The 17,874-nt window shown below is 46.5% G+C and overlaps 1 protein-coding gene across 10 annotated transcripts; it reads left to right on the top strand.

Annotated features, from left to right (window-relative positions):
• Window positions 1–6,420: 6,420 nt before the first annotated feature.
• Window positions 6,421–17,519, top strand: NAT1 (N-acetyltransferase 1). Of its 10 annotated transcripts, none has more exons than XR_009598647.1 (5): window positions 6,421–6,462; window positions 7,687–7,778; window positions 9,669–9,803; window positions 12,633–12,713; window positions 15,113–17,519. XR_009598647.1 is itself a non-coding variant. In XM_027962601.2 (4 exons), exon 4 carries the CDS (start codon window positions 15,118–15,120, stop codon window positions 15,988–15,990), a length of 873 nt encoding a protein of 290 aa, XP_027818402.1. In that variant the 5' UTR covers window positions 6,421–6,462; window positions 7,687–7,778; window positions 12,633–12,713; window positions 15,113–15,117; the 3' UTR covers window positions 15,991–17,519. The 10 variants fall into 10 exon arrangements, 7 of the variants coding, with proteins under 7 accessions (XP_027818402.1, XP_027818401.1, XP_011961429.1 ...); XR_009598646.1 differs by having other exon boundaries at window positions 7,446–7,778; XR_009598645.1 differs by having other exon boundaries at window positions 6,421–7,778.
• Window positions 17,520–17,874: the final 355 nt, after the last annotated feature.

The following is a 17,874-nucleotide window of genomic DNA, read 5'->3' as shown; positions in this document are numbered from 1 at the left end:
GCTCCGGGAGCTGACGGTGAGAGGGTAACGGGCAGGAAGGCCAGAGGTGTCCAAGTGGCAGGAGGAAATAAATTGCAAGGGGCAGATGCTCTATTTCCTTCTCTGTTGATGAATTCAGTTCTGCCTAAGACTAACCTTTTTTTTTTTTTCTTTTCTCAAACCTTGGGCTGATAATGGCTCAACAAACCAGTATTCATGTCAGTTGTTTCTGGCTGTGGGACACCTTGTGCATGCTGTCTCAAAAGTGCATTTTGTGGGAGAAGGGCCGGGTGAAATTCCCTCAGCTTTGTGGTCTCTCTTATCTGATTAGCAGTTTGCCAACAGACATAAAATGCCTTGCTAAAAACTAGCAAGCGGACGCGCTTTCTTTCCCTACTTATGTCTATGTCAGCCTCATCTCTGACCCCAGATCAAACCCTTCTCCTGCGGAGGTCACAAATCCTGGTGTAACGCACGGCTCACAGCAGCACCCTTTCAGTGGGGAGAGTTAGGGAAGACTCCCCTGAAGAAAGGGTGTTACTGAACTTGGAATCTGATGGGGAGGTGGCTGAAGTAGGGGTAGGGAGATGAATTCTGCAGGCAGGAGAAGAACATATGCAAAGCCCTGGGATCAGAGGAAACCATATTGGCAAGGAGCTAAAGCAGTCCTGGATGGCTGGGAGGCGAGTGAGGGGATGAAAAGAACATTCATGGAAGGACAGGAACCTTGAGCCTGATGGTAAGGAGACACTAAGGGTGAGGCTTTCATTTATAGAAAGTAACATTTTCTGCTGTTGGAAGGATAGATTGGGAGGGAGATACAGAAAGAACAACTTTAGAGGGTGGGCAGAGATGGAAAATGAGACATGGTAATCCAGGTCAGGGACTCGACAAGTGAGAAAATACAGATCAACCCTGAGAGCTTGAATCCTGACCATCCTCCCGAGGAGGACAAAGACAGGAGAAGGAGAGATGCTGCAGCGGAGCCCGGCCTGGATGAGCTGACCTGCAGACGCACAAATCCAGCCAAGTCCGGTTTAGATTAGCCAACTTCAGTCAACAGTTAGACCTACGCTGCGCATGCCTTCTAAGTCACTTCAGTCATGTCCAAACTCTTTGCAACCCCATGGACTGTATGTAGTCCACTCCTCCATCCATGGGATTCTCCAGGCAAGAAAACCAGAGTGGGATGCCCTTTCTTCCTCCAGCGCATCTTCCCCAAACCAGGGATTGATCCTGCATCTTTAATGTCTCCTCTATGGGTAGGCAGGTTCTTTACCACTAATGAATCTTGGGAAGGCCCAGACCTGTGGGTAAGTTACTGAAATGGCCAATGAATAGACAAGCATCTTGTCTAGTAAGGGGTTCACTTCTTCAAGGCCACAGAGCAAATCACAGCTAGGGATAAAGGAACTTCACCAAAATTTTGGTCTCCTGTCTGGCACCATTTCCACAAACACCATCTACGCTTTTGATAACAAGCACTGGAAGAACAGGCAGTGCCCAGTATAGAGTCAACACTGGAGACAAGAGTGTGAGATAAGGCGGGAGGGGAGAACGAGAGAGAAGAAAGGAGGAAAAGTGGCCTCAGGACAGCGGATCCAGAAGGCAAACTGTCTGGGTGAACGGACGGGACGCATCAACAGGACTTGGTGTTTGGACGGGAGGAGTCTGGGGCGGGGTCGTCCAGGAGGAGTCTCAGGTATGGGCTGTGGGGCCTGAGTGGTGAGGGCCCCGCTAGCAGACACAGGAACCAGTCTGCTAGATTCAAACCAGCTTAAACTCAAACAGAAAGACCAAGTATACAAACTTACAGTTCCAAAGGTCAAAACACTACTTTCTTCATTCATTTGATGAAAAAAAAAAAAAAAATCCAGCACAAAAAAGCAATTTAAAAAAGCTTTAATCTGTGACAAAATTGGGCTTCCCCGGTGGTTGAGATGGTAAAGAATCTTGCCTGCAGTGGCAGGAGACCCAGGTTTGATCCCTGGGTCAGGAAGATCCCCTGGAGAAGGAAATTACAATCCCCTTCCTATATTTGCCAGGAGAATCCCACTGACAGAGGAGCCTGGTGGGCTCCAGTCCGTGGGGTTGCAAACAGATACAACTGAGCTCCTGACACATACAGCCAAATGTTTTACCCATAGCTCTCTGTAAAACAAATGCCCTCGTTCTGTGTGTTTATGGGATGAGGAGGAAACCGTGGCAAGGGGAGGATTTTTAAATTAAAACTATGTAAGGAAGACTGACCTACAAACTGTCCTCCTGGTTCAAAGACTGCACCTAAAATCCACTGTGAAATGACAGTTATACAGAAACAAATGTTCCGTTTTTAACAAAATGAACAGATTCTTTATTTTATGCACTTCATGCAAACTATTACTGTTGTCTAAAAGGATTCCTCCCACACTGCACCCAGGCTGGACGTATAACAGCAGCTGAAGAAAAGGGCTGCACAAGCAGAAGGTGAAAAGCGTTGGCTACACAGAAGATAAAGTTCCCTTTGAGTTGGTAACTGCCTGGACCTACCCCACAGGCAAGGACACCTTGACAAGAAAGCATGGCCTGAACCCCAGTGGGTCAAACCTTGACTGAAGGCAAACCACGTGGGCTGTTACAGAACATTTTAAAATTCACCTTGTTGACCTGGCCAGTGGTTTTATCACAGCGGATTTAGAGGCCAAATAGCCTGTCAGTGGGAGGACACGGCTGGTTAGATCAGTGCAGGTGACGTCAGCCAGGCTCACTTCAGATGTTCGTGATAAATAACACCAGCCCGTGGGAACTGGTCTCCACACATCACCAGGGTGGGTAACACCACTCATCACTCCAGTATTGAGGTTGTTAAATAAAATCTACAGGAAAACTGGAAGTTGGTTTTAAGAGAAGGAAATTATCTATAATGATTTAGGTAGGATACAGCTGCTTACCCCCAGCCCAATAATTTTCCCTATAGACCATAATGGCTCACCTCCCACCTCGAAAAACAGAACAATTTTTAGTTCTCAAGTTTTCCCGAGGCCTGTACATCAGGGTCATGAATTTGAATTCAAGTTGACTCCCTTTGGGCTTTCCTAGTAGCTCAGATGGTAAAGAATCCTCCTGCAGTGCAGGAGACCCAGGTTTGATCCCTGGATCAGGAAGATCCCCTGGAGAAGGAAATGGCAACCCACTCTAGTACTCTTGTCTGGAGAATCCCATGGACAGAGGAGCCTAGTGGGCTACAGTCCATGGAATCGCAAAGAGTCAGACACGACTGTGTGACTAACTTTCTCTTTTCGCTTTGACTCCCTTTAGGGTGTGGGGCAGGATGCTCTTGATTAACATGAGGTTAGCGTTAGTTGCTCAGTCGTGTCTGACTTTGCCACCCCTGTATGGCCCACCAATCTCCTCTGTCCAAGGCTCCCCAGGCAAGAGTAGTGGAGTGGATTGCCATTCCCTCCTCAAGGGGATCTTCCCAACACCCAGGGATCGAACCCAGGTCTCCTGCATTGCTGGCAAACTCTTTATTGTTTGAGCTACAGGGAAGACCTAAATATTAGGTTCAAAGACCCTAAAGAGAGAATCCAGGAATCTCGCTCAGAGTAGACACAGGTTAGATGAGAGAAGACAGAGGCTTAGATGAAATGAATCGCCGAGAAACAGTTACCCAAGAGACACGGACACCGCAGTAGCGATCAGCAAGCAGCAGTGTCATCGTCTTAAAATTAGACCCCAGTCACATGGCTGACACCAACAGAGCTGGACAACCTAGACAGCATATCAAAAAGCAGAGACATTACTTTGCCAACAAAGGTCCGTCTAGTCAAAGCTGTGCTTTTTCCAGGATCCACGTATGGATGTGAGAGTTGGACTATAAAGAAAGCTGAGTGCCGAAGAATTGATGCTTTTGAACTGTGATGTTAGAGAAGACTCTTGAGAGTCCCTTGGACTGCAAGGAGATTCTACCAGTCCGTCCTAAAGGAAGTAAGTCCTGAATGTTCATTGGAAGGACTGATGCTCAAGGTGAAACTCCAATCCCTTGGCCACCTGAGGCGAAGAGCTGACTTGTTGGGAAAGACCCTGACTCTGGGAAAGATTGAAGGCTGGATGAGAAGGGGACGACAGAGGATGAGATGGTTGGCTGGCATCACCACTCAATGGACATGAGTTTGAGCAAGCTCTGGGAATTGGTGATGGACAGGGAGGCCTGGCGTGCTGCAGTCCATGGGGTCACAAAGAGTTGGACAAGACTGAGCAACTGAACTGAACTGAATGAAGGATGGAACAATCTGAGGACTCTTGTCAAACTGCGACCTGAGTTTCAATAAAAGGGTAATTGATTAAACATAGCTCATGGATATGAAAGAGTTTGAAACATAAAGAAGACCTAAAACTTAATCAAAAAGCTATGACCACTGAGAGGCTACAAGATAGACAATCTATGTGAATTAGCAAAGCAACACTGCCTGTGAATATCAACTACCATGGGGAGATTTCAAATGAAGACCGTCACTGAAGGAGCCGCGTCGAATTCACGTGGAGAGAAATGACTGCATGAATATTCTGTGAGTGATTTTTCACAGGTCTCTTCTTCCTTGTCAATAACAAGGATTTTGCACTGGAGAAGAGCCCACTGAATGTAATGAATACAAGGAATTTCACTTATAACAATTTTAACTCCACATGTGTTAACTCACCCAGGACAGAAGCTGCATACTTTCAGCCCTGCTGGTAGAGACTGCAGCCATTATTCATCATTGAATTAAGGTATGCTAATTATACTGGGGGAAATAAACGCACAGATCTTAGGATGTGGAAAGGTCTTCCGTCAACCCTCCAAAGAATTTGAGATGTATTTTTTTTTAACACTTAATCTGGATTGAACTTGAACGTTAGCCGTCTTAAAGGGAAACCACCAAAGTATATCGGCGTGCATCAGCTTCAGCCTGTGAGCTTGTTAAACCTGCAGATCCAATTCTGGCTCACCAGCTGTGAGTGATTACCGCTTACCTACACATGTAACAGGAACCCTAGGTGATAATGATGCAAGCGAGTCTGCGGCACTTTGAGTAACATAAGCTGCGAATTCAGGAGAGTCTGCTTTGTATAAAATACATCACTTTAATCACAGTGCTTTGTCAGTAACAAACACAGTAAAGCTACTTCTTTTTCTTTTTTTTTTTAACTGCTATACCTGATGCAGATGCTCTGTGGATATGAGGCATCCAAAAGTAATGGGGTTACCCTCATATACCATAGACATTGGAGAAGGAGAGGGCACCCCACTCTGGTGTTCCTGCCTGGAGAATCCCAGGGACGGGGGAGCCTGGCGGGCTACAGTCCACGGGGTCCCAAAGAGCTGGACACGACTGTGCAACTGACACACACACGCTCTGGATGCAGTGTCCATGCGTTGTCTAGAGCAGTGGAAATACCAGTGCCAGGCCCTGCTATGCTTAGAAATGGATGCTCCCACTCCCATTTCAGGGCTGAGTGGTGTTCCAGGGCTGTTAGTCGAAGGCCCATCTGACCTGCCCAAGCAGAGGCCAAGAGAAAGCCTTCAGGCAGAGAGTCCCAAGTTCATGTTAAGTCATACCAGAGGCACGGACTAGAACTCTCAGTGCTTGAGAGAGCAGAAGGCAACACTTGTGTCATGAAGATAGTCACAGAAATAAAGTGTAGAGGGCAATGAAGCTTTCTGAGGGGCTCAGTGGTAAAGAATCCACCAACGAAGGAGACCCAGGTTCGACCCCTGGATCGAGAAGATCCCCTGGAGAAGGAAATGGCAACCCACTCCAGTAGTCTTGCCTCAGAGAATCCCATGGATGGAGGAACCTGGCAGGTTACAAGTCCATGGGGGTCTCAAAAGAGTCGTATATAACTTAGCAACTAAGCAACAATAACATAGAGGGAAATGCATTAGAGACAGCAAGAGTGATAGGCTAATGTCATTAACATAAATTAGAAACACAGAAGCGAAAGTATATTCTGTATGTCACTCCCATAACTTCTATGTGGACAAATGTTGACCACATTACACAGAGCCTCTGGGGGAGAAAGAATAGAAAGTTAGGGGCTTCCTGGCAATTGATGAGGAAATGCTGTCATAACCTGGGGGGATGGTGATTTAAAACATCCATGTCCTCCTGCTCCTCTAGGCTTACGGGTCTGCACTTCCTGGAGCCTCTCAAAACCCTAACCTCCCACAGCACACACAGGACATCCATGTTCAGGCTGCCTAAGAGTAAGAACTGTATGGACTACAAGGTCCCTCCCCTTTGAACCCTGGGGCCTTGGCTCACCAGGGTACATTGGAACAGGAGGGGCACATGGTCAACCCAAGTCCCCACGACTACATTTCCCAGAGCTCCGTGGTGCCGGTAACTAGACTCAGGGGGCGGAGCACTTCGCAGGCAGGAAGGAGGGCTCTTCCTGGGCTGGGCCAGGAAGTGGGAGGGTGGCTGTCACCCTGGTTCCTGGTTGTGGGCCCCAGAGAGCTCGGTGAGTGACCTGTTTATGCTTGGAAAGTGGGGCTTGATCCTGTTTCAAATGGGAGTCCCTGAGACTGGAGACTCCACAGACCTGAATTTCAGGTCCCAGGACAGTTCAGGAAGTTTGCCTGGCACATGCTCACGCCGTAAGTGCTGTGCAGGATCACAGAGGCGTCACAGACCCCCACTGCAGCTGTCAGGGTTAGCGTCACAGCCACCCAACATGCCAGCTGGGAAGACTCGGCAGGACACAGAAGCATCTCTAAATGTCAGTTTATCCCTCAGAACGCTGGGGCTAATAAGAGAGCTTTCTTACAAAGTCTGTTGTGGGGATTAAAGGAATATATAAAAGATAGCTACTGCGTACAACACGTGTTTCAGAGGACAGGGTCCTCCTCTCGGACAATTGCAACAGTGATGTCCACCTTCTCTGAACCTAACTGGGTGTGTCCCAAAGGGCTCAGTCAGTCCTGCAGGCTGTAAGTTCAGGACCACTCCGGCTCCTCTGGCATTAAGGGATCAGAAGTTCTCTATTGGTCCCAAAACACCCAAGAAGGCTGGGTTTTATTGTCTGCACAGTGTAAGGGAATTCTTGGGGAGGTTTTCTCTGGATAGAAGGAGGGGTCCAAGGGTCTCCAGGGGCCACAGACGCCAGGAACAACTGTCTCACCATCAGGCAGGCGACAGCATTCCCTGGGCACTGATGCGCAGAGTTCCGCAGGAGAGAGGAGCCTGTGGAGGCGGATGGCTCCAAAGCCAGGGGCCCTGTGAGCTCCCTGCTCTGGACTTTGCTCCCCTACCCTGCCCTGCACCCACGAAAACCATATGCCTGCTTGCTCTCTGATCACCGAACTCTCCCTTCCCTTGAGTCACTGTTTATCTTGTCAGCCACACAAAAGCTGACCCCACCCCACCCTCTCACACTCAGAAAACCTGCCAACTGTATATATAGTTCCATCCCACCCAGAGACTTATTTTGTTTGGCCTTGACAGGTTTCAACAGTTCAGAGCCAGTTGTAAAAACAGGCAGATTGCAGCCACAAATCTGAGTTTCTGCTTCTCCTCAAAAGAGAATAAAAGGCAAAACAAACACTCAGACCTTTCCGCTGACAGAGTCTGACCTTCCTTGGCTGTTCTCCTTGGACGGGCGGCTCTGCAGGCTGCCTGCGCTCTCAGCATTGTGAAGAGGGGCTGTGGGCTTGGCTTGCCAGGCAACCTCTTTTTTTTCATCCAGACGATTACTGGGCTGGCCACTTACCCCCTAGGACTGGGCTGGTTCACAGGTCCTTGCAGTAAGCTTCGACACCAAAAAAAAAAAAAAAACAGGTAAGAAAAGGGAAGGGAGGGCTTGCCTGGTGGCTCACGGCAAAAAAAAAAAAAAAAAAAATCCACCTGCAATGCAGAAGCCACAGTTTCGATCCCTGGGTCAGGAAGCTCCCCTGGAGAAGGAAATGGCAACCCACTCCAGTATTCTTGCTTGGGAAATCCCATGGGCAGAGGAGTGTGGTGGCGTACAGCCTATGGGATAGCGAAGAGTCGGACACGACTGAGCAACTGAACATCAAAGGGAAGGGGTGGGAAGGAGAGGAAAAGAAACTCAGAGCACAGGGAAAGGAAAGCCATTGGAAGCATCCCTAAATCCGACTCTTCAGCTGGGCAGCTCTATTCTAAGCACATACCCAGTGAATGGAAATCAGATACAGGAAAATGCACTTGGGCTCAGATTCTGTCTGCAGCACTGTCCACAGTGGCTGAAGATGGAAGCCCTCAGAGAGACAGGAAGGCGCCTGGTGGCTGCAGAGGCGGGAGGGGCTGGGGAGTACCTGCCCACGAGTCTGGGGTCTTACTGGGGGAGTGAGAGAGTTCGGAACTGAACAGAAGGGTGGCTACACCAAGTTGTGAAGGTACCAAAGGACTGAACTGTTCACTTTAAATAGTTTATTTAGGTCATGTGATTGTCACACCAATTTTTAATAATTTGTTCAGTCATGATGGACTTCCCGTCTGGTGCCTCAGATGGTAAAGAATCTGCCTGCAATGCAGGAGACAGGGATTCCATCCCTGGGTCAGGAAGCTCCCCTGGAGGAGGGCACGGCAACTCACTCCAGCATTCTTGCCTGGAGAACCTCATGGACAGAGGAGCCTCGAGGGCTACAGTCTATGGTGTCCAAAGAGTCGGACCCGACTGAGCAACTAACACTTTCAGTCACGGCAGAAAGGCTGGCGGGAGAGACTGCCCCTGCTTGTGGCCCAGAGTGTGACTTCGCCGCCTCACTCCCTGCCCCTGGGACCTCACTTCAGTTCCTCCTCCATTCCTTCCCTCAAAAGGAGGGCTGTTTTTCTAAACTATCAACTCCCTTGTACTTCTGTCCCAGAGTCTGGCTTTGTTCGGCTTCTGCCGTCTAGCCGGGCTCTGGGTGCCTCCTCAGCGGTCCCCGCAGTACCTGCCAGGCTCTGCGGCTCCAGCGCGGGGCCCTGGCGGAGCCGCGGGCCTTCTGTGCGCTAAGGCGGGGCGTCCGACGGCCTCTGAGCAGGGCTGGCCGCGCAGCTCCCTTCCATCCCAGAGTCAGGCAGATGCCCCTCTGCCCTGGGGTTGGGAGTGAGTCTTAGTGTCAGTCCAGTGGGATGCCATCACTGAGACAGAGCAAAGGAAACAGACAGGATGTGAAACACACACAGGAGGAAAATCCACTCGCTCGCACCGTCTCGGGCTCTTCCAGGCGGTCGTGTCTGAAATGCGGGCAGTTGGGATGGAAGACGCGACCTCGGCCCGTGACCTCCCCGGCTGCTTGCACCCCTGAGCCGTGAGGACAGCATCTCAGGGCCGGACGGCCTCTGGACCAACCTATTTTTAATTGTTCTATTTTAGACTTTGGCTTACAATTTTGTTTGGGGAAAGAATCAGGATTTCTCTAGCTCAAAAATAAAATATAAAGTAAAATAAAATTAAAAAATTGAAACCACTGCAGGACATGAGAGATGTAGAGACCCCAGGCTGGGAGCTGAGGTCTTCACCTCAACCCGCTCTCCAGGGCCACATCAAAGAGGTAGTTGGCAACTGAAGACCCGTGACACTTAGGGGTACTTTGCAGCAGCCAGCTGACTGTTGGCCTTTGTCCGCTCGGCGAAGCAACAGGTATTTGTTCGGTGACAGAGAAGTCTTTCTGGCCTGCCTTTCAGGGCCCTCTAGAAATTGCCTCATCCTGTCCATCTTAGCTTTCTCCCACAGAGCTCTCCCCGGTGGCCACTGACGTGACTTGTCAGGTTCCGCAGGTTCAGACCTGAGTCCAGCCTGGTGAGCAAGTGCCTCATGAAGGAAGGGTGCCTGGGCAAGCCGCAGTGCCAGCCCAGGTGGGAATCACAACTCAAAAGTCTTTTTTTTTTAATTTTTAATTTTTACTTTATTTTGCTTTACAATACTGTATTGGTTTTGCCATACATTGACATGAATCTGCCACGGGTGTACACGGGTTCCCAGTCCTGAACACCCCTCCCACCTCCCACCCCATATCATCTCTCTGGATCTTCCCCGTGCACCAGCCCCAAGCATCCTATATCCTGTATCTAACATAGACTGGCGATTCGTTTCTTACCTGATAGTATACATGTTTCAATGCCATTCTCCCAAATCATCCCACCCTCTCCGTCTCCCTCAGAGTCCAAAAGTCCGCTCTACACATCTGTGTCTCTTTTGCTGTCTTGCATACAGGGTCATCACTGCCATCTTTCTAAATTCCATATATATGTGTCAGTATGCTGTATTGGTGTTTTTCTTTCTGGCTTACTTCACTCTGTATAATCGGCTCCAGTTTCATCCATCTCATCAGAACTGATTCAAATGTATTCTTTTTAATGGCTGAGTAATACTCCATTGTGTATATGTACCACAGCTTGCTTATCCAGTCATCTGCTGATGGACATCTAGGTTGTTTCCATGTCCTGGCTATTATAAACAGTGCTGCGATGAACATTGGGGTACATGTGTCTCTTTCAATTCTGGTTTCCTCGGTGTGTATGACTAGCAGTGGGATTGCTGGGTCATAAGGCAGTTGTATTTCCAGTTTTTTAAGGAATCTCCACACTGTTCTCCATAGTGGCTGTACTAGTTTGCATTCCCACCAACAGTGTAAGAGGGTTCCCTTTTCTCCACACCCTCTCCAGCATTTATTGCTTGCAGACTTTTAGATCGCAGACATTCTGACTGGTGTGAAATGGTACCTCACTGTGGTTTTGATTTGCATTTCTCTGATAATGAATGATGTTGAGCATCTTCTCATGTGTTTGTTAGCCATCCGTATGTCTTCTTTGGAGAAATGTCTATTTAGTTCTTTGGCCCATTTTTTAATTGGGTCGTTTATTTTTCTGGAATCAAGCTGCAGGAGTTGCTTGTATATTTTTGAGATTAGTTGTCAGTTGCTTCATTTGCTGTTATTTTCTCCCTTTCAGAAGGCTGTCTTTTCACCTTGCTTATAGTTTCCTTTGTTGTGCAGAAGCTTTTAATTTTAATTAGATCCCATTTGTTTATTTTTGCTTTTATTTCCAGTATTCTGGGAGGTGGATCATAGAGGATCCTGCTGTGATTTATGTCGGGGAGTGTTTTGCCTATGTTCTCCTCTAGGAGTTTTATAGTTTCTGGTCTTACGTTTAGATCTTTAATCCAAACCACTTGTAAAAGAATGAAACTAGATCCCTTTCTAACACCATACACAAAAAAGCTCAAGAGTCTTTTCTCGATTCAAGGCAAGGCACCGGGGTTTTCAGAACATCTCGCCAGTAAGTCCCCATGAAGGGCAGTCCTGAGAGGACACAAAGTCCCCGACATGTCTGATTCTCCACACAGGAGGGCAGAGCCGCTCCAGGAGCCCCCAGGAGGTCTGCCAAAGAGTCCATATGCTGGTCCTGAAGCCAGGCCGGTCAGGGGCACAGCCAGGTGGTCAGAGAGACCTGAGGGGATCCTGTGGCCGACAGTCAGCATCCACCCACACCAGCCTCGGTCCCAAGTCCTCCGCGGTGCCCTGGCCCGAGCAGAGCGCTGTGAGCACGCTCTGTTCTTTACCCTCTGCACCCGAGGTGGAGGTCAGCAGGTAGAACGGCTTCCACTTCAGTCACCTTTAAAATATGTGTTTAAAGTACTTTAGCCACAATTCTTACCCATTTTCTACTCTGTCCCATAATGAAAGGAGTCGATTCTGCCTTTCTCTTCCTTAGTTTTTCATTGTGACTTGCGTCTGCACAGGCTATGGGGAGCTGACCCTGTAAGTGTGTGTGTGTCGGCTGCTGCTGCCGTCTAGTCACTCGGTTACGTCCAGCTCTTTTGTGACCCCGCGAACTGTAGCCACATTGAAGACGGGAGGAGAAGGGGACGACGGAGGATGAGATGGCTGGATGGCATCACTGACTCGGTGGACATGACTTTGAGTAAACTCTGGGAGTTGGTGATGGACAGGGAAGCCTGGCGTGCTGCAGTCCATGAGGTCGCAGAGAGTTGGACACGACTGAGCGACTGAACTGAACAGACAGTTGCCTGCCAGGCTCCTTTGTCCACCGGATTCTCCAGGCAAGAATACTGGCATGGGTTGCCATCTCCTCCTCCAGGGGATCTTCCTGATCCAGGCATCGAACCTGGGTCTCCTGAGTGCCCTGCACTGGCAGGCAGAGTCTTTACCGCTGCACCACTGGGAAGGAAAGAAAGTGAAGTCGTTAAGTCGTGTCCGACTCTTTGCAACCCCATGAACTGCAGCCTACCAGGGTCCTCTGTCCATGGGATTTTCCAGGCAATACTGGAGAGGGTTGGGAAGCCATCGCAATTATACCTAATAGCTAAGGGAAGACAGGTGCTACCTTAATGCTGGTCTTTGATGTGTTTGGTAAAACTTGTAGTATCGATCAGGGGCCTGGAACAGGGTTCACCCATCCTTGTTGACTGCCTGGCCCTTGTGCTCGGGTCCTCCTGTGACCTAAACCCCAGGAAGCGGGCCTAGAGCCCGCCCAGGTTGCTCCCATTGCCTGTGACTGTACATCCAGCTCTGTCCCCTGTGCGGTGCAGATGGCCATTTCACTCTCTCTCCTTCTGTTTTGTGATTTTAAAACATTCTTCCTATTCATGTCCCACCAGAACTACTGCTCTTGTTTTCAAGGAAGACTATGATATATTTAAAACTATTTTTCTATTATTTCTAGACTGTGAACCAGGAAGAAGAAACATTCCACGTCTTTTGAATTAAAGCTGAGACTCCATCTACATCGAACTTCCAAAGAAAGGTTTGCTTTTCTGGGGCATCTCAGCTGACTCCCCAAGCGTGTTCTCTCTGCCTCCTTTTACTCTTTTCTCGTATTTATGATCAAGTGAAACGAATCAATTTATCAGCGCACATCTAAGTTACAAGTCGATGTGTAAACGTTGCAGAGTTCTCATCCAGTTTCATCCTGACACCTACTTTCTGGCGCCTCCATATTTCACCTTGTATCTCAGCTTCAGTAGTACATCATTCTTATATTTAGTCATGGACGCATAATTTGGTTATCACATGCTGCTTGCATTCAGGTTCCAATGCTGGGTTCTTCTCAATGGACTTGAGGTTACTAAATTCTAAGTTAGCATCATATCTTTAAATAAAGAAGGAACAAGGAAAAAAACTTGAAAATCAAAATACAGCTTTAAAAAGTATACATTAATTTCCAAATAAAAGAAGGTGGGTTAACCCACCCATAAAGGAAATGGTTAGGCAGGTCCAAATCATATGTCTTTGTTCCACATCACCTGCCCTCCTTATTTACCCAGTACTGATTGGATATAGAAGCGGAAGAGGGCCTGCGGTGGTCTGGCTCAGTACCAGTTGCTCTCTCCCCGTTTGATATCAAGTTTTTGGCTTCTACGGATGTTGAGAAAAGAAACTGATGGATATAAAGTTGAGAAGAAATGAAATAAGCTTAAGAGATTTGGAGATCAGATTACAGATACCAAGAATAAAGTTGACACACTAGCAAAATGGGAAGAATAACTGATTAAAAAAAAGAACTGGTGAATCTGAAAGAAAAGATATTAAGAAGGACAACAGAAATACATAGCTTATCACCATTAGCCTAGGGCAGGCCTTTTTAAGCCTCTCACCTCAGGCCATCTCATCTTACCAAAGGTAATACGCCACTGCTACAATCAATGATTAATGAGCAGAACCCTTTCTGACATGGAATTTTACAAAATAAGGACTCTTTGTTTGACTCACCTTACCACAAAAGCAAGATCTAGCTTAAGACCTGATGGATGTCTGTTCTCTCCTTTCCTTCTCCTGCTTCTCGTTCCTCAGCTCATTAAACTCTTGGTGGGTGCCATTCTTCAGCAAGATCTCCTGCTGCTGCTGCTAAGTCGCTTCAGTTGTGTCTGACTCTGTGCGATCCCATAGACGGCAGCCCACTACTTCAGGCAAATATCCCACCAGCTTCTGGTCCCGCAGGAAAAGCACCTGCTGAGGTTTCAGCAGAGTCCCTCAGCAGAGTCCCTCAGCAGAGTCTCAGAGAGCTGCCTCGGGCCATGCGCCATCCGTGAGCAAAGCGCTGGTCCTGGAGCAAAGGTGCTTGAGTTGCTCCTGGCTGGGCCATGTGTCTTCTTTCAGCTCCGTGAGTGCGGGTGCCTGTCCATACATATTGACCGGACGATGGTGCGCTTTGCCCAGCCCGCAGGCTTCCCCTTGCCCTTCTCACAGTGATATATCCTCATTTCAGAGGAAGAGCCGGAAGGTCAGGCCTCATCTCGGCCCACGCTTCCTTTCCGTCCCTCTGCCCCCTTCTTCCCGGCTTCCTTGAATGTTCTTTGGACACTCTAGGCAGGTTCCAGTTTAAGACTTTTTAAAAATCCTCTGGTTCTTCCCGAGTGACCCTCCCACACATATGGACGTGGCTCCTTCTCTCCCATCCTTGAAATTACAGTGAAGCTTTCTCTGCCCGCCTTACTGGAAACTGAAGCTCTCTCTGTGCGTGGCTTATCTTCCTTCTTCGCTTTATTTTCCCCAGAGCACTGATCCCAATCTAAGAAACTGTATGTGTTTTTAAAATTCATTCATTTCGTTATCTCTGTCATACCAGCCCCCATAAAATGTAGGATTTTTTTAAGACAAGCAACCACTAGGTTAGAAATTTATGCATAATAAAATTTCAGCAAATCGTTTACTGAATAAATGAATAAATCAGTTTGTGAGCAAACTGACTTGTTGAGTAGGGAAATTTCTGTAAAGTTCAGCTAAAGAGGAAACTGAGTGGGTCAAGTACCCTATTATATCATTCTCCTGTTTATATTAGAAGTGGTTTATAAACTCTCTTTTAATTGATGCCAATTGGTACCTCTCCTTACTCATCACCAAGAAAACCACATGTAAGCTCTTTATGATTTTACTCATCACTTCATCTGGATTTCTAACTTCTCATGCTCAAAACATGGAAGAAATGATACTTTTCTTCTTCATTTGTGAACTTGTACATGCAAAAGGCATTAAAACAGCAAAAGCATACACACAAAAGGCTTATAATTATGCCTTAAATATTTGAAGGCATATTAAAATATTTTATTTAAATATTTAAGATACATTTCTTATAATCAAGCTAATCGAAGAAATCCAAGTATAAAAGTAATATATTTGCTTTTGTTTTGTTTTCCTCTCCTTAAGGAACCATGAACATTGAAGCATATTTTGAAAGAATTGGTTATAAGAACTCAAGGGACAAACTGGACTTGGAAACATTAGCTGATATTCTTCAGCATCAGGTTCAAGCCATTCCCTTTGAGAACCTTAACATCCACTGTGGGGAAGCCATGGAATTGGACTTAGAGGCCATTTTTGATCAAATTGTCAGGAGGAACCGGGGTGGGTGGTGTCTCCAAGTCAACCACCTTCTGTACTGGGCTCTGACCACGATTGGTTTTGAGACCACCATGTTGGGAGGATATGTTTACAACACGTTTGCCGACAAATACAGCAATGCCATGATTCACCTTCTGCTGAAGGTGACCATCGATGGCAGGGACTACATAGCTGATGCTGGATTTGGACGCTCTTACCAGATGTGGCAGCCTCTGGAGTTAATTTCTGGGAAGTACCAGCCCCAGATGCCTTGCATCTTCCGCTTGACCGAAGAGAGAGGAACCTGGTACCTGGACCAAATTAGAAGAGAGCAGTACATCCCAAACCAAGAGTTTCTGGATTCTGACCTCTTGGAAAAGAATGAATATCGGAAAATCTACTCTTTTACTCTTGAACCTCGAACGATTAAAGACTTTGAGTCTGTGAATACATACCTCCAAGAGTCTCCAGCATCTGTGTTTACAAGTAAGTCATTTTGCTCCTTGCAGACCCCAGAAGGTGTTCATTGCTTAGTGGGTTTCACCCTCACCTACAGGAGATTCAATTATAAGGACAATACAGATTTGGTAGAGTTTAAGACACTGAATGAGAAAGAAATAGAAGAAAATCTAAAAAACATATTTAATATTTCCTTGGAGAAAAAGCTTATCCCCAAACATGGTGATAAATTTTTTACCATTTAGAGGAAGCAGTAAAAATGGACTCATGATTACTTCTGGTGCTATAACTTTTTAATCACAAAAAATTAAAATGTCCATACAAGTTGTTTTTATTATTGTTTTTGTTCTGTCACTAAGTCGTGTCTGACTTTTGCGGCCCCATGGACTATAGCCTGTCAGGCTCCTCTGTCCATGGGATTTCCGAGGCAAGAATACTGGAATAGGTTGCCATTTCTTTCTCCAGGGGATCTTCCTGGCCCAGGGATCAAACCTGCTTCTCCTGCATTACAGATGGATTCTTTATCACTAAGCCTCCAGGGAAGCCTGTCTATAAAAGTAGAATGAAATAATAAATCTCCATTACTTATCACTCAGTTTACCAACTAGGAACTAGAAGCCTATCTATCATATTTTCTCAACACTCCCACATTTTACTGAAGAAAAACATGGACATCAGATCATTTCACCCTTTAAAAATGTCAGCATGTATCATTAGATAACATTTTTTTTTAAAAATCTGAGAGTTGGACTATAAAGAAAGTTGAGCACCAAAGAAAGAACTGATGCCTTTGAACTGTGGTATTGGAGAAGATTCTTGAGAGTCCCTTGGACTGCAAGGAGATCCAACCAGTCCATCCTAAAGGAAATCAACCCTGAATATTCGTTGGAAGGACTGATGCTGAAGCTGAATCTCCAATACTTTGGCCACCTGATGTGAAGAACGGATTCATTGCAAAAGACCCTGATGCTGGGAAAGATTGAAGGCAGGAGGAGAAGGGGACGACAGAGGATGGGATGGTTAGATGGCATCATCAATGTGATGGGCATGAGTTTGAGTAGGCTCCAGGACTTGGTGATGGACAGGGAAGCCTGGCGTGCTGCAGTCTATGGGGACTCAAAGAGTTGGACAGGACTGAGTGGCTGAACTGAACGGGGCCTTTTCCAGATTTATAATAGCAAAGGTTTAAAACGTTTTAATGATGGCCTATGGTTTTCTTGAAGAAAAAGTGATATATGTTAGAAAACTTCACATGTTGGTTGAATGTTGAATTCATAGACATGCTTAACCATCATTCAGTAACTAGAATTAGAGGAATTAATTTTTATTAAATTCTCCCAGCATATATCCAATGTCAAATCTGAGCAGAAATACCACATGTATAATGGGATTATAATTCAACCAAGAAAAATGAGAAATGATATTGCTTCCAAATAACCTAATAGTTCTCAAGACAAAGCATAAACCAATACTTGTCAACATAAGTACCGAGAGACTGACACAGCCAGTAATTTCTTACAGGGCTCTTTTGGCAACCACAGTTCTTCATGTACCTTTTTTCTTTAATTAATTTCTTAAAAAGATTTTTTTTCTTCATGTAAGCTGTTTACATGTACCTTTTTTTTTTCTTAATACCTTTTTTCAAACACTGATATTTGGAATTTTCAAGTTTGGGAACTAGGTATTTTTGTCTAGTACTAAAAGTTGAAATGTATTACCTGTAAGATCTAGATGTTGAAAAATATGTTAATTAAAATGTTACTGGCCAATACAACATCAGTCTCAAAGTGTTTTTTTTGAAAAGTTAGCTTATTCATGGGGGCTCTTTTTTTGCTGTAGAGTCTTTGTTGAATCATCTTTCTTGTCTCCCAGTTCTTTCTTTTACTTCCTTTTACTCTTTATGGTAAGAGAAAGACTATGTGCTTCGAAGTATGTAATTCTGAGTTCAATCCTCCGGACACCAGGTGAATCACTTGATGAGCCTGTGGCTCCTATTCCTCGGGGTCAAGTGGGGCCCTGCCTGGATAAATGCGTGTCAGACCTACAGCACCTCTTCCCTCCCTCCCAATGGGCCTCGTTCGACTCTGCCGCCTTATCTTGCAGTAGGGTCACTCATGCCTGGTACTCTT

This window comes from Ovis aries, chromosome 26 (assembly GCF_016772045.2).
Source record: "Ovis aries strain OAR_USU_Benz2616 breed Rambouillet chromosome 26, ARS-UI_Ramb_v3.0, whole genome shotgun sequence".
Taxonomy (NCBI): domain Eukaryota; kingdom Metazoa; phylum Chordata; class Mammalia; order Artiodactyla; family Bovidae; genus Ovis; species Ovis aries.
This window is presented reverse-complemented; position numbering and strand designations above follow the sequence as displayed.

Excerpts from the sequence above, each read along its gene's own strand:
- NAT1 (XM_012106039.4), top strand. The coding sequence starts at position 15,118 with ATGAACATTGAAGCATATTTTGAAAGAATTGGTTATAAGAACTCAAGG.